The 23,830-nt window shown below is 42.0% G+C and overlaps 1 protein-coding gene across 1 annotated transcript in view; it reads right to left on the reverse strand.

Moving 5' to 3' along the window:
- akap6 (A kinase (PRKA) anchor protein 6) overlaps positions 1–23,830 on the reverse strand; it is a 215,411-nt gene that overhangs the window by 157,622 nt on the left and 33,959 nt on the right. The window contains 1 exon segment of the mRNA XM_055155461.1: positions 20,453–20,658. Within this exon segment, the coding sequence (XP_055011436.1) occupies positions 20,453–20,658 (206 nt within the window).

Here is a 23,830-nt window from a genome sequence, read left to right on the forward strand (position 1 = left end):
AATCTCATGTTTACTCCTGATTTAGGACTAGTCTTGGTTTCTGTGGTTTAACCTTTTTTGTAAATTTGATTTGCAGTTAAATAATTAACAATATACAAAGGAAACAAAATCATGCATTTTTATGAAGTAATTACATATTTATTTGAATATATTAAAAATCAACTGCTTTGTTTTATTGTTTTTGAAGCTAACGGTGATTTGGCCCAATTGAAATCACTAACTGCTCTGTAATTTAGTTCAGTGTTAGAAGTTACTGTTTACATTGACGCCCTACTTTACATAGAGGATATAAAAGCCATGTGATCCCATTTAGTGCGCCGCAGATACGACGCAGTGACTTCTTTTAGCTGTAAACAAATGGAATAATTAGTGTTTGCACAATTAGAATTTAAATGAGCGCTTGGACATGTGGACTTTAGTTAGAGACCACTGTTTAATTAACACCTCGTAATGTGAGAAACTCCATCAGAAACTCATTTAGTCTAAAAGGAAACGGAGAGACAGCTTTGTGTACAAACTCAGCTTAAGATTCAACCTAGTTTCAACATCAAATAGTAGTACTTTCTTTGTATTACATGTGGTTTTACATCTGTGTTATCCCTCAGTGGTCCAGGTAGGTTCCATAGTGGGCCAAGGTAGGTCTGTAACGATAATACATTTTGCAGGACGATTAATTGACCAAGAATTTATTGCGATAAACGATAATATTGACATTTTGAGACCATTTTCAAGTAATATAATGACCATGGAATAAAAATGCAAATACATCCTCTCAATGATCAATAAACCTTACTTTCTAAAGAACATTTAACACAGGAACTGTAAGACAATCAAAAACAATAGGCCTAAATAAAAGAGACTTAACATAGGACTAGTCTAATGTGTCTGGCTCACAGCAAGGACTTGTTCACAAAAATGCACTTGAATAAACCATTGCTGAACCAAATACAACCAAAGCAATAAATAAAATGGATTATTAAGTCTCTGTAAGAAAATTGTCCTTAAAAGTGATTTTATTGATTGACTTACATTGGAATATTGTGTCTCGTCTCTCTGTGGCTGCTGCTGTGAGACTCGTCATGTTGGTCTTGAAGTGTTTGTATGAACCTGCGGCACAGGATCCTGTTTCTCTATGAGGGAGTCTCTGTCCTGTCTGGTGTCGTGTCGGTTCGGTTTCGGGATTTCGGGTTCTCCCGGGCGCTAGGCTATTTCTGTCGCTCGGGTTTGGGTTTATGTCGGCTGTTGGGGTTTGAGACATTTCTTCTCGTCATTTGTGCGCTGGCTGCATTTGACGCATGTGGCTATAGACACGTGTCTCGTTCACTCGTGTTGATTCGGCATCGTGACTTGTTTTGTCACTCTGCGATGAACTGTTTTGGTTCTGACGGCGGCGCTAGCTTGTGTTTCTGTACTCAGACAACGCGTGCATTTGGTTCAAGCGTCATTACGCTTGTTAAACGAGAGGAATCAGAGAGCAATAGAAACCTTCTAACATTCAGTCTCTTTGAGAGCGAGAAAGAGCGAGAAAGAGCAAGAGAAAGCGAGGAAAACAAACAAGCATGCAAATAGAATTTATCGTGGCTGGAAAAGTTATCGAGCTCGTTAAAAGTTATTGTACGATTAATCGATTTATTGATTATCGTTACAGGCCTAGTCCAAGGGCATACACTAATCTATGTGCTCTGATAAAAGTCAAGATTTTTTATTCAAAGCAATAACAGTTCAGTAGTTTTAGTATCAACCCAAGTTCAATGACGACAAAATACAGGGAAAGGACGAGACAAAACTTGAGTTAAAATGCTAAAGCAGCAATCTTTGAAAGAGTCAAACCCACAACCTCCAGACTAAGAGGAGGAGACAGGATAACCGCTCTGCCACAGTGACACAGGGAGAACATGTACGTTGTAATAGCCTGTTTACTGCTGTGATATCCCTACACCGGGGTCTATTTCTTGTCGGGTGGCGGTTTTCGCAGGTAGAAGTGTTGTGCATTAAAAGTCTAATGCGTGCTCCTGTCTGCCTCATTCAGAGCTGATTACCTCCAAAACAGAAAGCCATTTATTTTTCATTAGGAGCAAAACGCAGGAGCTCGTCTGAATACGCCTCTGCATATGGACCGGAATGAGCCATCTCCACAAGGACGAGGAAGACGAGGAGACTGCACTGTAAAACGCAACGCTATGAGGAAGACTCCGCCTGCAGAAACATGCACGAGATTGAGTTACATTGAGTAGTATGGATTGATTTATGGGAGTGTAATTGACTTGTGTGTACTCGGGATGGTCGGGGAAAGACGTTTAAAGTGGGGGAAACTATATTGTCTTCTTCATTTCACTCATCCTTCAGCGTCTCTGAGTTCAACCTGCATTTGACTCGTCCTTCTGTCTTTTAGGCCTGTCAGGAGGTAGAACATGCAAACTCCATACAGAAAACCCCAACCACCACTCAGGCCCCATGGCACACACAAATACTGTCAGCTTGTAATTTATACTTACAAACTGTGTGTTTTTTAGGAAATGTAGTCTGTATTTGTATCTGCTGCTGACAAGAACCTGACTCCTACTGTGTGGATCAATAATGTATGCATCTGTCTTTCTATAATAACTTAAAGGTGCACTGTGTAACTTCTAAGGTAGAGGGTTCGCTACATGCTTTTCTCTATGGACATGTTATTTCTTTGCCTGGAATGTTCCACAGTAGAGCATTAAGCATAAATCACATGCATTTGTTCAATTACATGCGTTTTATAGCTGAAAAATACCTTAAAAACATGAATTCGTACCACATGCAAGCTCGCTTATCCATAGATCTGACCATTAACCTGTCTTCATTGTGATTACCAAGTTTGTTTCCATACTGCGGAATAATGCTGCGTTCGTTTATCCATACGGCTCACACTCGGATCTCAGATATGACGTCAGGTCCACGCTTTGACCATTTTATCATGTTCCGACTCGGAGAAAAATATGGACCCTAACCGGAAAGCTATCGAGTACCAGGCGCTCCAAAATGTGCTTCAACTACAGAAGAATTCAGTATAAATAGTATAATTCAGTATATTATTGAAGTGAAAGCGTTGGTGTCATGTCATAGTAGAACATTTTGGTACGTTAGTAGGAAATGGGACTCCAACTACCAAACCCACATGCAGTAATACGGGCGCAGTAAGGTGCTGCAGTAACACGAGTGACTGAAACTGTCATTTAACCACCAAAGCTCCAAACACAATGACAATAGGCGAGTTTCAGCTGACGTCATTGTTATTAAAAGCCCGCGTTGCATGCTGGGAAATATTTTGGTTGGAGGTAAGAAACACGATAGTGGTCAAACACAGTGCGTAACCTCGCGTATTTATCCACGATAATGGTAAATTCCTGCTGCATTATCAGATGCACAAATAGAAGCACGGAAGAAGGAAAATGTCTTTTTCGTATTCTGAGTGAAAAGAACCGCTAACGGTGAATTAAATGACTTTCAAACACTTCGCAGAGCAAACGTAGAAGATCCTAACAAACCGTGGACTCCAAGAAGTTCAACAACACATCGAGACTCTTGGAGGTTTTCATCTTTTCTGCTGTGAATGGCCCAGGAGTTTCCACCAAGTCATTGTGGATATCACCAAAGTGAATATTTGTCCAGGTAGTTGGTGATTCTGACCAGAAATTTGGTTTGGTCCACCTTTTGTATTGGTTGATAAACAAAAGCACCATCATTAAGGAAAAAAAACTGTAATATCTCCATGGAGACGAGCAGGTGGCAAACCCTCCACCAGAAAAGTTACACAGTGCAGCTTTAAATCAAGATTCTGAATTCAAGTCATTTTAACCTAGCGCTACATGGACAATATGACAAATACATGATCACACTTGATTAGCTGGTACTGATCAGTCTTAATTGTCAATGTATTTTGTCTTAATACATTTTTGTCTCTCCCTGTACAACGATTACCACTCTGCCAACACAGTGAGAACATGCACACACTCAGGAGTCAGGAGTCTAACCCACAACCTCCTCACTGAAGGGAGATGACAGATAACCACTCTGCCACGGGGACATGTATATTTTTGCAGTGTGCCGATGGAACAATAGGGACAGCAGTAGTATCAGAGGGGCTGTATAGACTCATGTTGTGATGCAGAGCTAATTGCGCCCCTCCCCCCTCTGCTCTGAGCGATGGGCCTCACTCATTTGTATGCTAACATCAAGCCGCGCGTTGCCAGTTTGTGATCAAAGATGCTCAATCTTGTTCTTAAATAAAAGGCAACACGAGGCTCTGTAGGCTGCAATTACACCGGGATCTGGCGCCTTTTACAGTCGAGTGGGGACCTTGAAATAAGCAACCGAGCGAGGACAGATTTTAATGTTCTCTAGGAAAATAGAATGATATTTTAATCAGAAGTTAATAAGGATTATGTGTAAAAATGTTGGCGTTTGTTTAGCCTGGCTCTGTCTGACCCTCTCCTCTGCATCCTCTGCTCCACTGATCTAAGGATGTCAAAGAAAATCAGATAATAACCAACACTGAAACTAGTATCGAAACTAGATCCTCGTTTGAGCAAATATCAACACAAAAACCTTTCCGGAATGTCTTTAGAATGATCTTGAGCTGTATCAGAACATGTATGGAACCTACCTGGACCTGAGAGATTACACACACATGAGGCTTCATGGGAATAGAAAAGAAAGTACTACCATTTAATGTTGAAAATCACATTGTATTCTAAAGAAACAGTGTTTGGTTTTCATTGTGGTATCAGAATCCGTAGCTGGTTTATGCATTAGTACTGAAATTAGGGATGGGCATTTGATAACATTTTCTTAATCTATCGTCTGGAGAATTAATGATCGATTATCAATTAATCATTAACATTTTTATATTAAAATGATCATCATTATTATTACTATCTGCACTACTAATCCGGATAAATAAATTTAACTTTACGACATATATTTGACATTAGAATGTGTTTAATGCATATGTGCATGCGTTGTACACTGTGCACATGGCCTCCTACTTGTCCCGACCGGAACGGAAAGCGTGGAATTTCTTGTACAAGTCATCGTTAAATACACATTTGTACTTCAACACATTGCAAACTGACCGACTGTTTGTGTCTCGCTCCTTCTGAGTGCAGAGAGCTACATGTACGGACACCTGTTTGGTCACCCTACGCTATGCACATCAACATACATTCGGTTTGTCGATTAAAATTAACGTAATCGAAGAAATTCTTAATGATCAATTATCGATTAATCGACTAATCATGCCCATCCCTAACCGAAATAGAGTTTGGAATTTTAGTATCATGACAACACTAGTCTGACCTTCTCCCTTGCATCCTTCTACCCACTTCCTCTGCTCCTCTGGCTCTGCTCCTGTCTGCTCCTGTCTGCTCCTGTCTGCTCAACTAACTTTTACTCTAAACTTTAAACCAAAATTTGAAACACCTCTCTCTCCATCTCTCGTTGTCATTCTCCTGTTTAACCAGACGACAGCTCCCGTCTCCTCCGCTTCACAAATTCACTTTAACGTCGCGTAATTAAATATTTGAAAAATATCAGGTGGAGAAAATTAAAAGAGAAAAAGCTGTGTGCTACCTGTGCTATCACTTTCCAGTGCGCGGCGGATGGTACGTCAGAGCACCGCGGGCAGAGACAGTCCCCTTTACAAACGCACTCACAAATTACATTTTGGAGAGCTCTGCCATGCTAATACCTGCAGCAGGCACGTTAATTATTTCTTATTGGGATGGGCGCGACGGTTTGCATATTTCATTTAGATTGGAGGAGGAAGAGAATGAGGAGAGGAGGAGAGGGGAGAGGGGGAGGAGGAGAGGAGGAGGTGGAGAGGAGGTGGGGAGGGAGGAGGAGGAGAGGGGAAGAGGGGGAGGAGGAGGAGAGGGAAGAGGAGAGATTGAGGAAGAGGAGAGGGGGAGCAGGTTTGAAATGTGGAAAATGTGTGTGCACTGACCCAAAGTGAGAGTTTGAAAAGTTGGAGTCTGTTAGTGCGTTTGGTAGCAGCGGTGAGGAGCTAAAAGGCTAAGAGAACGCATCACAGACAGTTTGTTTAAAAGAAACTATCAATTATAATATCATTTAGACTCAGTGGATCTGACTGAAACAGGTTTAAAAAGCTTTACGGGTCAAATACACTCGAACGGCTGCGCTCAGAACTGTTAAAAACAACAGTCTGTCCTGATTTTGTATTTGTTTGACTGCGCTTCATTTCACTGTTTCATATTCGAATCGTATTAAACAAAAGCCAAAAGTTGAACTGTTTTTAAGTTTGATGAGTTTTACTTCAAAATGATGTTATAAAAAATCATTTTCAGTTTTACAAAAACAAAAACAATGACCCTGCATATAAATGAATATTACTTAAAGCTACAGTTTGTAACTTTCTGGAGTGGACATGTCACCTGCATGACTCCATGGAAATAAAAAGTAAAAACCATGCTTTAAAACATTTTCCATGGAGATAGATAGTTTTACGCCAAAAGCAAAACATTTGAAAGAAGCAAGAGCCAAATAAGAGTCAGTCAACCAAATTAATATTTTGTCTTAGTCAAAATTATTAATCAGTAAAAAATAATTTACGGAAGCCGAGAGGGGTCACAACAAACGCAAACGCCGCAACAAATACAAATGCGACAACACAACAAAAATCATAACACACCAAAAAAAGCCACAAAGGAAATGATCGCGGGATTCTATTTTAATGCAAACGCCGCAACAAATACAAACGGCACAACACAAACGCAAATGCCGCAACACATTAAAAAGTCACAACACATTAAAAAGCCACAACGGAAAAGACCGTGTGACTCTATTTTCTGATGGACCGATCAAGCGGCACGTGAAGAAGAAGAACTACAACGTGAAAAGGAAAGGAACGGAGAAGTTGGAAACGTAAGTAAAAGTAATGTATTGTTTTATCATTATTCGTTTCATGTTGTAGTTCTTCTTCTTCACTTGCCGCTTGATCGGTCCGTCGGAAAATAGAGTCCCACGGTCATTTCCATTGTGGCTTTTTGTTGTGTTGTGGCTTTTTGTTGTGTTGTCGCATTTGTATTTGTTGCGGCGTTTGCGTTTGTTGTGACCCCTCTCGGCTTCCGTAATAATTAATTAATGACATCAAATAAGAAAATATGCGGTGAAAATTTTGCTTTGCTCGCAGTTGCCTTATGTAAAAAAAAAAAAAAAAGAAGTTCTTAAAACAAGTAAACTTTCGAGTAACTTCCTAAACATTAAAGCAGGAAATCCACCAAACGTGAGGCTCATGTGCAGATGTGGCTTTGACTTTTTAACTTTCCGATCAGATTTTTCCATTTCCATTTTACATTTTTCCTGCATATTTTTTTCCAAACTTTCATGTAAGCGACGAACCAAGATGGCGCCCGGAGCTCCGCAGACTGGTTTATCGCTCGAAAATGACCCCGAAATCGAGCGCTAAACCTGGGATTTACCACGGCCCGCGAACGCGTCACCTAATTTATGTAAAGCGTCGCATCGGTGTATCAGAACGCAGGCAGGAGTCCAGGAACGCGACGCTAATTCGATTTAAAGTGCCACAAACCTGAGGCGCAGTATTCAAATGACAGGATCGCATCTGTACAGTTGTGCTGAAGAAGGTCCCGGAGCTAAGACCTGGTTTAGACCTGGTTTAGACCTGGTTAGGATTCTGAACAGGGACTACGATGAGGGCTGAGCAGACTGGTAACTAATGAGAAAAAATAAAGTTTGAAGGAAATGCTAAAAAGTACAATTTTGTTTAGAAATATTTGGAGAGAGTTCGGATTTAGGTCAAGTTTTAGGCCGAAATTAGAACCTGGTTTAGTTTTATGTATCTTGAAAAGCCCGACCTGGCATCGGAAATAAATCAGGATCTTCTTATCGCCTCCTTCACCTCTCTCGTTCTCTCCATCTTCCATGTCCTTCCTCTTTTTTTTATCTCTCTTCCTCTTGCCTACCTTTTCCGCTCTTCTTTTTTCCTAAATTTTTTTCCATCATCTTTCTCTTCACCCTCTCTCTTCTTTTTTTCTCCCTTTTTTCACTTTCTCCCTCCTTCTCTCTCTCTCTCCGTGGTCCCTCTCTCTGTCTGTATTTAACCGTAGCCCTGGGGCCACATGTGTCTTGTCTCGTAGGTGATAACAGTCACACTGGGACCTCCGTGTTTCTCTGCTCCAAATGAACTGCTCATCTCTCCTCTGCTTCTCCTCTCCTCCTCCTCCCCTCCTCTCTTCTCTCCTCCTCTCTTCTCATTCAACCACAGACACAACACAACAGAATCTTTAAATAAATCAGGACCTAAACTGTAAAGCAGCCTGAACAACAACCAGATGCCTGTACAAGTATAATGTGCTTAGGGAGTGCAGGGAGTGTTTTCTGTACTGTTTCACTTCAAAATGGCCGCTCCGCTGAGACAAGTGACAAGTTGGTGACAAAAGACAAACAGGTTAATTCAGTTTTTTTGTTTTTTTTTTCTTTACTTGTGTAGGACGTTGGTCTTTCACACATCATGAATACAATTAATAAATAAGGAAAAGAATAAAATGATGAGATATCCTGACTTTTGCCTGTCGAAGGTTGTGATGACTGTTACAACAAAAATGAAATATCTTGGGCAGATCATCAGTGCAGACGTGATGATGTTATGTACAGACAGTGTAGGATGCTCTGTGCTCAGGCAATACTCCTGTTCATTTATTTATCTGTTTGAGCCAGGTATAACAAAATTCAAAAACAATAACAAAAATTGTGATATGTACATGAACATATTTGGGACCTGGTGCTCAAAAGGAGTAGGATGAAGTTTAAAAAAAAACTTAGAGTCCCCAATGATATTGTTGTAACAGATAATACTCCCTACAGCTGTACACTCTCCTGTCAATCATCATATTATTGTTGCACTGTCTTCCTATACCCTCTTGTATAAAGCTGTGATTTTGTATTTAATTACTTATCTTTCTATTTTACTTTGACTTGTACATTTACATTTATATAATTATGTCTTATTTGACACATGTCTCTTGCTCTTTTTGCTGCTTATTTAGAATATATTTTACCATTTACATTTTTGCTCTTTGTTATTATATTTATTGTGATGTGTGAGCTCCTGTGTCCAAATAATTTCCCTTGTGGCTCAATAAAGTTTGTCTAAGTCTAAGTCTGAGTTTAAATCATATTGAATACTGTTGTACACAGCCCACCTCTGGATTAATGACAAAAAAGACAGTTTGCAAAGATTACAGGTGCCTACAATGACACTGGGCAGGTGTTTTTGAGGAGGCCAGGATGGATGAGTGCAGCTGAAATGTTTGTTACTGCACGAGTGACTTGTAACCTGCAGACTGAACAAATCGGACAATCAAATAATAATGTCACTCCAGGGTATCCCCGGGTTTGACTACCCCAAATTTAAGACTTTTTAAAGACCTTTTTAAGACCACTTAAATGAAATTTAAGACCAACGCCGCACCCATTATGCGGGCGAAAAACATCAGGTCTAATTCTAATAATGACCAGCCAACTACCGGTACTATATCTAGAATCTAAGGCTACGTTTATATGATGACAATCCTAACAGAAGACACAATAGTGTCTCTTCAGTTTTTATTCCGCGTTTAGATGAGCATTTTCGGGAGGAAATCTGCGTGCATACGGTGACGCAAAAGTGTGTGGAATTGGATTGGGTATGTATGCCAGGCAGTTCGGTGGTGACTCTAGGCAGTGATGTATGTGACATAAACACGTACACATTGTGAGCAGATCTGACCAGAGTTTTGCATCTTGGGCAGTGTAGACGGAACTGATTGTTTATTCATTGCTGCTGGCGCAAAAAAACAAAGTACTGTTTGCACATATTCCAAATTAGACGTTCATTCACGTTATGTTATTTCACGTTGTTGTTTTTGTTCCCTCCATTTAACATTGCACTGCAGTCCGGCTGAGTAAACAAACAAAAAAAATAGGCTAATGAAATTTAAGACCTTTGTGAAAAAAATAAGACTTGGACAACATAGTTTAAGACTTTTTAAGGTCTTAATTTAGGAAAATGAAATTTAAGACCTCGCGGCCGCCCTGCACTCACAAATATGAGATTCAGTCCAACACAATATCAGTCCAATATGTGGAGAGACTTATATGTCTGTCTTTTAAAAACATAAATGTTTACTGTTCTGTATTGTCAGTGTCCTCATCTGTTTTTAAAATGGACCATGAGTCTGGAATAAAGATGAAGGAGCATTTCAAATCTATGCAAAATATTGAACATATAGTAACACCTGTGCAGCAGTGCCACATGTATTTTGAATAACACCTTTTTCTCTTGCTCTCTCTTTCTCCCTCCTCTCCCATATCTTTCTTTGACTCTGTTCTCTTATCTCTAGAGGTGTGAGTGGCTCTTTTCCCCTCTCACCCCTCCATCCATCTTTCTCTCCCTCTCCCACCCCCCCCCTCCTGTCTTCTCTTCATTGGGTGAGTGTCTCCTCTCTGTCATAAAGTGGTAGACAAATCCCTCTAAGCTTTAATAAAGCTGTGAATCTGCTGCAGCTCAGTGGACTTCACAGCTCCTCCTCCGACAGAAACAACACCATAATGTCAACCTATACATGATACTCTTTAGAATGTGCACACACTTCCTACATTTACAAACAACTATATGGGAAAAAGAATCAATAATAGAACGTGTTCATTTGAAAATTAGAGCTGGTAAAATCCTGCGTCACTCTTCTCTTTACAGTCTGCCCTGGGACAGAATGTGAGAGAAGAGGCTGCCATTATTCAGCTTTATTCAGCACCAAGCACAGAGACAACAACACAGAGCAAATGGGAAAGAAGTGTGACTCAAGTGTCTTGCCAAATGACACCGCAGTATGTAACTCTTCAGCAGGGATCAAACCAGCAACCTTTGGATCATGGACTAGCATCTCTACCAATATGAGCCACTGCCACCCAAGTCCTGATCTAGTCCTGCTTTAGTCCTGGCTCAGTCTTGGCTCAGTCCTGGCTCAGTCCTAATTCAGTCCTGGCTCAGTCTGGCCTTAGACCTGGTTCAATCCTGGTTTAGTCTGGGTTTAGTCCTGGTTCAGTCCTGACTCACTCTTGGTTTAGTCTTGGTTCAGTTCAGATTTAGGCCTGGTTCAGTCCTGGTTCAGACCAGGTTCAGACCAGGTTCAGACCAGGTTCAGACCAGGTTCAGTCCTGGTTCAGACCTGGTTCAGTCCTGGTTCGGTCCTGGTTCGGTCCTGGTTCGGTCCTGGTTCGGTCCTGGTTCGGTCCTGGTTCAGACCAGGTTAAGTCCTGGTTCAGACCTGGCTCAGACCTGGTTCAGACCAGGTTTAGTCCTGGTTTAATCCTGGTTCAGTCCTGGTTCAGACCTGGTTCGGTCCAGGTTCAGTCCTGGTTCAGTCCTGGTTCGGTCCTGGTTCGGTCCAGGTACAGTCCTGGTTCAGTCCTAGTTCAGTCCTGGTTCAGTCCTGGTTCAGACCTGGTTCCGACCTGGTTCAGTCCTGGTTGAGTCCTGGTTTAGTCCTGGTTTAGTCCTGGTTCAGACCTGGTTTATGTGTTGTCTGTTGTAAATGTGGGCTAATGGGTTTAGACACAGATTAAACTAATGCTTTCGATCAAGTCATTAACAATAAATATCAGCTTCAATTACTGCAGAAGCTAGTGCGCTCCTCCCTCCTCTCTTCTCTCTCCCTCTCTCCCCGTGTCCTCCTCCCTCCCTCTCTCTCTCGCTCTCTCTTGTCCTCTTGTTGTAATCCTGTGTGCCTGGATGAAGTGCTGGTGGTCTTTGGGACATTATAATCCGTCTCTTTCCTCTCCCGCTCTTTCGTTCTCTTCTCCTCTCTTGTTGTAATCGGTCCCTCTTTCCCTCCATCTCTCCCCCACTCTTGTCCGCTCTCTTTACCGCTCTGTACATCTTCTCCCCTCTTGTTCCTCGAGTTGTAATCCCTCCCTCTATCTCTCCCCCTCTCCTCTTGTCCACTCTTGTCATAATCCCTCTCTCCTCTCCACTCTCTTCCTCTCTCTTCTTTCTCCCTCTTCCTCTGTCTCCCTCTCTTCTCTCTCTCCTCTTTGTAGAGAATCTGTGGCTCGTGTTGGTGTAATCCCTGCTCAGACTGTGATATTTCCTGACATTTACATGGATCTGCTTCACACAAAGACATACAGACAGGATCACCACTGAGAAGGAGGAGGGAGGAAGAGAGGGTGAAGAGGAGGAGAGGAGGAGGACATAGGATCACTACTGAGAAGGACAGAAGAGGAGGAAGAGAGGGTGAAGAGGAGGAGAGAGGAAGGGAGGACAGAGAGTAGGACATAAGAACACTGAGAAGGACAGAACAGAGGGAGAAGACGGTGAAGAGGAAGAGAGAGGAAGAGAGAAAATAAGGAGGAGAGGGGGTAGGGAAGAGAGAGAAGAGGAGAGAAGACAAGGAGGAGAAGGGGAGAGAGGGGAGAGACGAGAGAGGAGAGAGAGGAGGACATAGGATCAAGGCTAAGAAGAAAGGAAAAGATGGAGGAGAGGGTGACAAGGAGGAGAGAAGACAAGGAGGAGAAGTGGAAGGAAGAGAGAGAGGAGGACATAGGATCACTGAGAAAGGGAGGAGAGGGTAAAGAGGAGAGAGGGAGAGAGACAGAGAAGGAAAAAGGAGAATAGAGGAGGGACAAGAGGAGGAGAGAGTATCATCGCTGAGAATAACAGAAAAGAGAGCGGTGCTAAGGAAGAGAAGAGAAAAGGAGAGAGGAAAACGGCGAGGAAGAGGAAACATATCACCTGTCTGAAGGAAGAGAAGCGGAGGAGGAGAGAGGAGAAGAGGAGAGGGAAAGAGGAGGAGGAGAAAAGAGAGAGTGGAGAGGAGGAGAGAGGAGATACTTCACACAAACAGGAACACAGACAGGATCACTGCTGAGAGGAGGAGAGAAGAGAAAGAGATGGAGAAAGAGAAAGAGAGACAGAGAGGGAGGAGAGAAGTGTGTGCATATCCTCCCTGTGCTACTGTGGCAGAGTGGTTATCCTGATTTGATATTTGAAACTTCCTTGCAAAACACAGGGGACTAACTACCTCAGTAATATATTCAAAATATTAACACATCTAATTAGGAATTCTAAAATGTGTAACCCTCATTAACAGTTTTAGTCTTTCTCATATTTTTAAGTGTAAACATGATAATTGATAGCTGTATTCATTATAAGGAATAAATTATGTAAAAACGGGAGCTTTTGTTTAGACAGAAACTCCTCAGGAACTGTGTGTTGGATTTGTGTGGAAATGGTGTGGTCCAAATTACCATAACCTTGACTAAAGGGCAGAAGAAAGGGCGAAATGGAATGAATTGATCAAATTATGGCTCCTCGTACAATATTTATAACAGCCCTGTGCAGTCTTCATTACCAGAGATTAAATACAGACGCGTATCAATAATTCAGAGGCTTAATCTTAATTTTCTCTGCAATTAACGCGGACAGCCAGCACCAAACCCGCTAACGGTTCACACGCCCTCTATAACCAATGTATATATACAATTAGTCCTATACGCGCCTATATATGTATTAATATGTATCAAAGTGCTTTATTTGCAATTTTCATATTTTTATAATGTGAAGTACAGCAAAGTCAGATTATTTCTATACCGGAGAATCTATATTGGACAAATGGAACGGTGCGAGATATAAAATCACTGTTGGTTTTATATTTAACATGATGTTTAATAGCTGCAGGCGGGTTTACATTATTTACACGTTTTTGTGATGCCGCTTTAGTAAAATGTTACTAATGAGAATATGCAAATGAAAAGGAGAGGTAATGCTGGCTAATTGGAGGCTCTAAAGATGTTGGGAGGTGTTTGGATTTGTGAAAGAAGGTAAAGGAGAGGAAGAGATGGAGAGGTGGAGTGGAGAAGAGGGACGGACGGAGCAGAGGAGGAGTAGAGTTTGCAAAGGAGAGGGTCAGGGGAGCAGAGGACGCAGGGGAAAGGGTCAGATGAAGGACAGATAAAGTGTTTGTCCCTAAAGCTGCTGTTACAAACATGAGTCCACTGAGAGCCGTAGCTTTTATAATGATTTCATATCGAACCAAAGAGTGATGAGGCTGATGCAACACAGAGCAAACTGCACACGCACTGTTCAATACCAGGACATGTGTTAGTAACAATATTTAACATACAAGAAAACATCAACATAATGAAAATGTTTGGCCAAATGAAAACAACTCTCCTCAGTCACATTCTAAAATGACATACTTTTTGTCAACTAAAACTACAAATAAAATTAATAGTGAAGAGGAGAGCCCAGATCTAAGTTTCACTTTTCCACTTTTCAATTAAAGAGCACAGTCAAAATAAAACATTTCTGGAGGACTAAAACTGCTATGCTTTGGATTTAGCTCCTCTATGCTCCTGCTCTGCTCTGCTCTGTCCTGTCTGCTCCTCTGCTCTCTGCTCCTGCTGCTCCTCTGGCTTCTGGCTCTCCTGTCTGCTCCTCTGGCTCTGCTCCTGCTCTCTGCTCCTGTCTGCTCCTCTGGCTCTGCTCTGCTCCTGGCTCTGCTCCTGCTGCTCTCTCTCTGTCTCTCCTCCTCTGCTCCTCTCTGGCTCTGCTCCTCTGCTCTCTCCTCTGCTCTGGCTCTGCCTCTCTCTCTCTGGCTCTGCTCCTCTGTCTGCCTCTCTGCTCCTGCTGCTCTGTCTGCTCTCTGCTCTCTCTGCTCCTGCTCTGCTCTCTCTGCTCTCTGCTCCTCTGCTCCTGCTCCTGCTCTGGCTCTGGCTCTGGCTCCTCCTCTGCTGCTGCTCTCCTCTGGCTCCTCTGGCTCTCTCCTGGCTCTGCTCCTCTGCTCTGCTCTCTCTGCTCTCTGCTCTGCTCCTGCTGCTCTCTGGCTCTGCTCCTCTGCTCTGCTCCTCCTGCTCTGCTCCTCTGGCTCTCTCCTCTGCTCTGCTCCTCTGCTCCTCTGGCTCTGCTCTGTCTGCTCCTCTGGCTCTGCTCCTCTGGCTCTGCTCCTGTCTGCTCCTCTGGCTCTGCTCCTCTGCTCCTCTGGCTCTGCTCCTGGCTCTGCTCTCTCTCTGGCTCTGCTCTCCTCTGGCTCTGCTCTGCTGCTCCTCTGGCTCTGCTCCTGCTGCTCCTGTCTGCTCCTCTGGCTCTGCTCTGCTCTCTCTGCTCTGCTCCTGCTCTCCTCTCTGGCTCTCTGCTCCTCTGGCTCTGCTCCTGCCTGCTCTGCTCTCTGCTCTCTGCTCTGCTCCTCTGGCTCTGCTCCTGTCTGCTCCTCTGGCTCTGCTCCTCTGGCTCTGCTCTCCTCTGTCTGCTCCTCCTCTGCTCTGCTCCTCCGGCTCTGCTCCTGCCCGCTCCTGTCTCTATGTTTTGAGCATAAATCGTAGCAGAGTCGCGCTGACATCTGGCCATCGTGGTGGAGGAGATAAAGGTCTAATGTGAACCATAAAAAATCCCCCAGCTCCATTTTACTGAGGGCATTATCAGCTACTGTTCTTTAATGACAATCAGATCCACGCATAATTACTGAATATGGACAACCTGCAGAGACGAGAAACAGACGAGGAGAGAGGGAGGAGGGGAAGAGGAAGAGACGAGGGAGAGAGGGGGAGAGAGACAGAGAGAAGAAGAGGAGGAGAGAGGAGAGGGAAGAGAGAAAGAAAGTATGACTCCTCTGCTCCATGTGACCTCCCCCTGTGCATTCTCTGCTCCGTCTGAACCCAAGAGTAGTCCATGAAGTTCCTCTGTCTTTTTAAACCTCGCAGGCCTTTACCAGACTTGCCTCTCCACAGATCTGACCTGAGTAACTTGATGAGCAGGTGATGGACCCTAAAAAAACTCAGAAAAGTTAGATAGCTGTGCTCCTCTTGGCCTTTTGCAGGAATAATCCCACATTAAATAAACTCTGGAGGTATTTTCAATTTACACTGCGAAGAAGGCTGAGGTGTCCATTAAAGCAAATTACATGAGTATAACTTTTTTTTTTTGCACAAACTCTTTTTGTGGACATTTACAACAACCATCTGAATTATTTAGGGGCATTAGAATTTAAAACCCTTTTTCACTCAGCTCTGTGTGGACAAAACCTTCACCCCATGACCTCATTTGGTTCAATTCTCTTCAAAACTTCAAAATGCTGAACTTATTTTCATCCCTCCCTCTCTCTATCTCTATCTTTTTTGTCTCTCTCTTCCTCTATCTCTTTGTTTCCATCTCTCTCTCTCCTTTTCTCTCTTTCCCTCTCTCTATGTATATCCCCTACCTCTTCCTCCATCCTTCACTCCCTTCCTCCAGTCCAGTCTCTCTTTTACTCTGTCCCTCCCTCTGTCTCTCTTCTCTCTCTCTCTAACTCTTTCTCTTCTTCTCTCTCTCTTTTCTATCCCTCTCTCTGTTACTTTCTTTGTCTCCCTCTCTTACCCCATCTTCTCCCTCTCTCTTCTTGTCCCTCTTTCTTTCCCTCCCTCCCTCTCTCTATTTATCTCTATCCCTCTCCCTCCACTCCATCCCTTTTTCTCTTTCTCCCTTTGTTGTCTCAGTCTCTCTCTCTCTCTCTGTCTGGCCCTCTCTCTCCCTTCCTGTCTCTCTCCCTCCTCCCTCCTCCCTCATTCCCTCTCTCTCTTCTTGTCTCTTTTTCTTTCCCTCCCTCTCTCTACATCCCTCTCCCTCCATTCCATCCCTTCTTTCCTTTCTCTTTGTTCCTCCCTCCATCTTTTAGTCTTTCTCGCTCTCACTCTCTGTTTGTTTGTACCTCTCTCTGTCTTCCTCTCTCCCTCCCTCCTCCCTCATTCTCTCTCTCTGTCCACTCCTCCATTACCTCTACCTGCTGGGTCTTTTGTTCAGAGCTACTTCAAAAACAAGTTTTCTGTGAATAATTTAACCTGAAAAATCATTGCAGAAGAATGTGAAAAATGCATGGGGAGAAATAATGCATCAGATGGCACCTTTGTTTGTTGTTTTTGGAGTTTTCCGAGTTTGGGATCAAAGCTGGAGCGCCGCACATAATGAACAGTGGTGCTAATGTTCGGAGCGCCGGAGCTGCTAATGGAAGAATACAGGGAAATATGTGTGAGCAGGACCCAAAGGACACAATGGGGTTTAGGTCTATAGTGTACAGGGATACAACAATGGATATTAGTGAAAGAATGAAATATCTGCATTTTTATGACAGAAGAACCAACATTAACATGAGACAGAGTTGACAGCTCATTTCACAAAATAACAATTAGATTTTAGTAAAAGTCTTGTCGATTTGTTTTGTGAGTTTATCGTTTGACTTCCTGATTGGACACAGGCAGCAGATGTGACATAAGTAGAGGTAATTCCATAACTGTTACCTAGCAACCGCAATGTAAACAATGGTCACAACTTGTCTAAAGTACACAACCGTTATGATTAGACTAACAGAAATAAATAACACCTTTATTTAGGCCCGGTCCACACTAGTATGCATTCGCGTTGTTTGTCGTTGTGGTTGCAGTGTTCGTTCACACTAATCCGATTGAAAACGGCTCCAGAGACGGAACGATCTGGTGCCCACAGCTCCCACAAATTCATCTAAGTACAGATCTGATCCAGCACTGTGTGGACGCCTGAAAACACTGGTACACTGATATGCCAATGTATGTCTATCCTCCGCAAAATAATTCACCTCCAAAATGCTAAGAGGCTAGAATATATGTCCATTCATATATACAGTCTGTGTGTACGACCTGCAGACGTATAACCTCTGAAAAGTTTAATATGAATTTAACATGAACCATCTCCAATGTGATAGAAGCACAGAACAGACTCACCATCAGCAGAACATCACTCATTCCACTGAGTCGTGTCCTTTAGTCCGACAGAAGCTGAACCGCATCAGCGCGCAATAGTGAGCTGTTTTTTGAGCGCTTAGTTTATGCTTATTAGCCATGTGGTTTTAAGTTCGGTTTCTGTAAAACATAGACAAATATGCTCAAAGCTGTGTGGATAGGGAAGACGGACACAGAAACGACGTGTCTGGACGCAAATTTCTGCTTTTCTGATACGGTGATCCGTTTCAGTGTAAACGTAGTCTTAGTTAAATGAAGGTTTAAACGGTCAGAAAAACGCCTTCCATTTAGGGCTGCTCGATTGTGGAAAAAATCATGATCACGAATATGTTGGTTAATACTGAAATCATGATTATTCAAAAGATTATTTTTTAGTTACACAATGCATTTACTCAGCATTTCTCTCTCAAAAAACACTATTTGGTACACTGTTATAATTTACGCAAAACTTTTAAATTGAAAACCTTAGAGCAGTTTTGCAATGTAAATAAAATGAATAAAATATACTTTGAACATGAAATAAGGCATAGAAAAATATAAATGTATCCAAATTAAACTATATATCCAGCTGTTCTACAATCTCTATATTTAAAAAATAAAATAAACATACTTATTTATATTTTTAAAAATCCCCAAATAAACTTTGTTAAGCTTCTTTCAACTCCATTATATGAGTTTGGAGATCATTTGACACGAAATTGTGATCAAAATTCAATCAGTTGCTCAGTCTTTCTTACTTCCATTGCATGAACTTCCTCTGCATTTGTCAGTTTTCTTAGATAGAGGGATTTTTCAGCACTACTTTCTGTATTTTTGTAGGCCATTTTTTTTTCTCAACATTTTTCTTCACAAATTGCCACTTAACTAATGCAAAACTATGATCAATATTTAGGTACTGATTTTTAATGGTATGCAGTGGTCCAAAGTTATTCCTCTCTTACCTCACGCATTCAGAGCGTCCGAATTATTCACTACAGGGAGTTTACGAGCACAACTTTCAAAGACCAGACGTAACACTAACAACAACTAGCATGCTAACACATACTTCCTTATTCTTGGACAATAAAACTCTTCATAATTAGATGCAGACAGTACACAGTGGACTTATTTTGACCTCAAGAGCTGATTATACAATATATCTGTACTGAGGCAAGACACATTTTGCTCAAATACATGAAAACTTTAATTTGAGTCAGAGGTTACAGAGGAAAATGAAATAAGTAAAAACAGTCCAAAAGCAACCAATCGGAGCCAGGAATCCCAACTATCGACCAATCACAAGCGAGCACACAGTAGCCTATAGTTGATGAAAACCAGCTTTGAGCATGTGGAGGAAATAAAACATAAAATCTCTTTATTTGAAAATCTGTGGATGAAAGTCAGGAAATGGAGGGACGAAGGAAGAGTAGAAACATCTGCACAAAACATCTGCGTGCAGGTCAAAATGTCACAGCATGGTCCTGGTTAGGTCCTGGTTTGGTCCAGGTTTGGTCCTGGTTTGCCCCTGGTTTTGTTCTGGCCTGATCTTGGTTTTGTTCTGGTTTGGTCCTGGTTTGGTCTTGGTTTGGTCCTGGTTTCTCCCTGGTTTGTCCCTGGTTTTGTACTGGTTTGATCCTGATTTTGTCCTGGCTTTGTCCTGGTTTGGTCATGGTTTGGTCCTGGTTTGTCCCTAGTTTTGTACTGGTTTGGTCCTGGTTTTGTACTGGTTTGGTCCTGGTTTTGTACTGGTTTGGTCCTGGTTTGGTCCTGGTTTTGTACTGCTTTGGTCCTGGTTTTGTACTGGTTTGGTCATGGTTTTGTACTGGTTTGGTCCTGGTTCGTCCCTTATTTTGTACTGGTTTGGTTCTGGTTTGTCCCTGGTTTTGTTCTGGTTTGATCCTGGTTTTTGTCCTGGTTTAGTCCCTGTTTAGTCCTGGTTTGAACCCAGTTTAGTCCTGATGTAGACTTGGAATGGTCCTGTTATAGTCCTGAGATATTCCAGGTCCAGTCCTTGTTTCGTTCTTGTCTAGGGCTGCACAATTTTGGGTATGAAAAAATCTAGTATTGCAATTAGACTTGGAGCCTTTTTTTAAAAGGCTGTAGTCAAGTAGTGTGTGTTCAGAGTGCACATTGTAAACAACTCAAGGAGCATTAACAACAGTTGTTGTTAGGACAGGATGTTTTATTATACATGAAATAATTGCAGCCTTTGTGATTTGATAATTGCAGCAACTCAAATTGAACCCTTGTCTATTTCGAGTTTAGTTTAGTCAATTTGAAATCCACAAACACACATATTAAAAGAGGCATAATGTGCAAAATTAGGTCTAACCAGAAACCGCAAGACAAGCAATAAAATGTTGTCAAAAATACCCTAAAGCATTACAAAGCATGAAAGCATTACAAGATCTGTTCTAATCTTAATGCTCGGTCCACTAGCTCCAGTCAGGCCTGTGTGAGGGACAATTATCACCACTTTTTTATTTTAAGGAAACCCCTTTCACATTTGTTTATTTATACTGACAGAGAAGATGTTGAACTTTGTGCCACTTTTTGTTTCATGTGGATAATTACAGAGGTATAAACCACAAACCAGGTCACACATGTGTATTTGACTCTAGCAGCTGATTTCTTCCAGCTCAATTTCAAACGACTGCACCATATAAACTGGACTTAAACTTACCCTGAGGCCTTCGTTGGACTGAGCTGTCTTCTGATTGGTGGAGGGGACGGTGGACACAGAGATAGTCTCGTGTGACTGGTCAAGCTGGTAGAAGAGGCGGGCCTGTATGCAGCGCAGTGCTCGCAGCATCCACCCGTGCTGTCGTCGTATCTGTCTCTGGAGCTGCTCCCATTGGACAGAGACCATGTGGAGGATGTCTCTGAGAGCTGAGGGAGAGAGAGGTTTAAGGGGGTCAAATATAGCTTCCAAAGTCAAGACTGTCAAGTTATGTCTGCACAATGAATCGAAGTTTAATATAGATCGAAATTCAATCTTTTCTAAACTAATTTGTGTCCATCGAGTCACATGTGTAAAACGTTTAGTGATGTCTCAAAGCTAATCAGGTCCTTCACAGCAGTGAAGGAGCAGCAGGCAGATCAAAATAGTCGTAAATCGACCCATAATGAGGCGAGCGTGTAAACAGGGCAGGGCTGTTTCACTCCCTTTCGGGGCAGAACTTATTCAGCTCAGAGCATTATAAATCCCTGTGTCTCAGACCAGTACCTGCATGAAAATGGCTTCTGGATGGGAGTTGAAAAGTGTGCAGATGACTACAGCAACAAAAGACACCTTATTACTATATGCCTCTTGCACTTTTGCACTATTAACCTTTTAATACACATGGGATAGTGAGAAACACAATTTCAACTCTTTGTATGATCTCAGTATGAAGAATTGACAATAAACTTTGGAATTTGAACTTGAAAATCTCATGTGCCAAGTTTTCCACCTGCAGTCCCTGAACAGGTCAAAATTGACAGTACATTAAAAATCGGTTTTAAATGCATACCTGTCTCGCCCTGGTGAGTGAGATCAGCCAATGAACTGTTCTTAAATGTATTCAAACCTCCAGGAGACATGAGCTGTACTGAATCAGTTAAAAGCTCATACTGTATATGTACATGTATTAACTCAGACTGACTCTGCGACTTCATTATTGAATAATAACTTGCTCTGTGGAGATATGAACATGTTTAGATGTCTCCTGCACATCTCCATCCTGCTCCTCCTTCACAGATGTGTGTAATCTCCCGTAATAACCCTGTGTGCTGTGATGGCCATAGGCTCTGCTCTGTCTTTGCTGTGTGTGTGTGTGTCTGCATGTTTGTGCGTTTGTGTGTGTGTGTGTGTATCTGCGTGTCTGCTCTGTTTGTGTGCACGTGTGTGTGTGTGCGTGCGTGCGTGTATCTGTGTGTCTGCTCTGTGTGTGTGCGTGTGTGTGTGTGCCTGCATGTATCTGTGTGTCTGCATGTTTGTACGTTTGTGTGTGTGTGTGTCTGCTCTGTGTGTGTGTGTGCTGTGGGCTCCTGTCTGAAGGTCACACTGATCCTCACATTAAAAATGAATGCTTCTGTCTCTGTCTCCTGCAGTTCACAGGCGCTCGTCTTTCTCACATTTAACTTTATTATAGAGCTGCCGCAGAATAGTCCTGATGCCGGAGGAAACCCATTCAGACACAGGGAGAACATGCAAACTCTACACAGAAAGGCCTGGGAGTCAAACCCACAACCTTCTTGCTGTTTGGTGAGAGAGCTAGCCACTCAGCCACCGTGTTGCCATTTCAAACTGTTCAGGAAAGCTCCAACTTTTTATCAGTATCAATCGTTCAAATAAGTATCTAGTTTTAATAGTACTTACAGATGTGTTTCCTGATAAATGTTGGGTTTACATGTGTACAGATGTGTATCCTGATAAATGTTGTGTATATGTGTGTACAGATGTGTTACCTGATAAAAGTTGTGTTTACATGTGTACAGATGTGTTACCTGATAAAAGTTGTGTATATATGTGTACAGATGTCTTACAGTTGAGTTAACATGTGTCCAGATGTGTTACCTGAACACAACTGGTTTAGTTTAGTCTGTTTTAGTCTAAACCAGCACTAAAATCAGGACTAAAACCAGGTTGAAACCAGGTCGAAACCAGGATTTAACCAGGTCTAAACCATGCCACGCAGGCTGCATCTCCTCCCATATGTCGTGCGCCCCGCGCCTCCATCGCTGCCAGTCCATGAAAATATTGTCTCAATATTGTCTATGACCTTGTGTGACAGAATGGCGGAATGTTGAAAAAAAAAAGCTTAAGTGCCACTACTCCGACCAAATAAAAAAATATGAAAATACAATATTAAAAAAAATATATATATGATCAGTTGTTATTGAAACTCGTCATTGCCAGGAACACAAAAGATGCCTTACTTCTGTGGCCTTTGTGTGTGTGTGTGGGGGGGGCTACTCAAAGGGCAGGCTCACATTCACCCAGTTTGAAAACCCCTGCTATAGATCATTAAATTACATTTGCAAGATTTATTTAGTTCTGATTACATCACTTTTCTTAATATCCCACTACATTACATTTTGCAGTCACTTTTACCATGTGCCCTAATAGTAATAGACAGATCACAAATAGCTTAGCATTAGCTTAGTACTAGCAGCCTTTGTAATGTTATATAATGATGTGTGACACACTATAGCATTTATGCATAAAGCGTCTGTGATCTGAGCAGGTAACAGGATTTAAATACAGATTATAACAGTGTAAGGGCACTGAACAGTCTGTACTGCTCAGAAAACATGTCATTAAAATACATTAAAATTGTCTGTGTTACAGACAAATAATCCATCTGTTTTATACAGTGAGTCTATGTTTCACTGGCGAATATACCAGGAGTAATATTTGCAAAGGTGTGTTTTACACACCCCTCCCCTAGAGCCCCTCACTGCTCCTAACATGTTGTTTACATTTTTATTGTGTTTTTTTTCCCCATTTTGTGTGTAAACAACATCATTTATTAAAACTCAATGTTTTTATCAGTTAATGTGATTTTTGTTTGTTTGTAAAGAAAAGCAACTTAGAACACACATTTCAGAGCCTTTGCCCCTCTCCAGCCCGCCATGATGCACTACACACTGTGCATAGTGTGTGTAATGGGGAGCTACGCTATCGAATGATGGGCCAGAGGAGGGGGGGGCACACCAACATCAAACTCACCTATGGCAGCTAATGGGCTTGATCCGGCCCTGTGTGTCCAGTTGTGTTATTTGATAAATGTTGTGTTTACATGAGTACAGTTGTGTTTACATGAGAACAGTTGTGTTTACATGAGTACAGTTGTGTTTACATGAGTACAGTTGTGTTTACATGAGTACAGTTGTGTTTACATGAGAACAGTTGTGTTTACATGAGCACAGTTGTGTTTACATGAGTACAGTTGTGTTACATGATACAGTTTGTGTTTACATGAGCACAGTTGTGTTACATGACATGTGTTCACACAGTTGTGTTACATGAACAGTTGTGTTACATGACATTGTGTTTACATGAGTACAGTTGTGTTTA

The sequence above is a fragment of the Boleophthalmus pectinirostris genome, unplaced genomic scaffold (genome assembly GCF_026225935.1).
Source record: "Boleophthalmus pectinirostris isolate CB_2022bp ecotype Guang Dong unplaced genomic scaffold, ASM2622593v1 HiC_scaffold_10, whole genome shotgun sequence".
NCBI classification, from domain to species: Eukaryota; Metazoa; Chordata; class Actinopteri; order Gobiiformes; family Gobiidae; genus Boleophthalmus; species Boleophthalmus pectinirostris.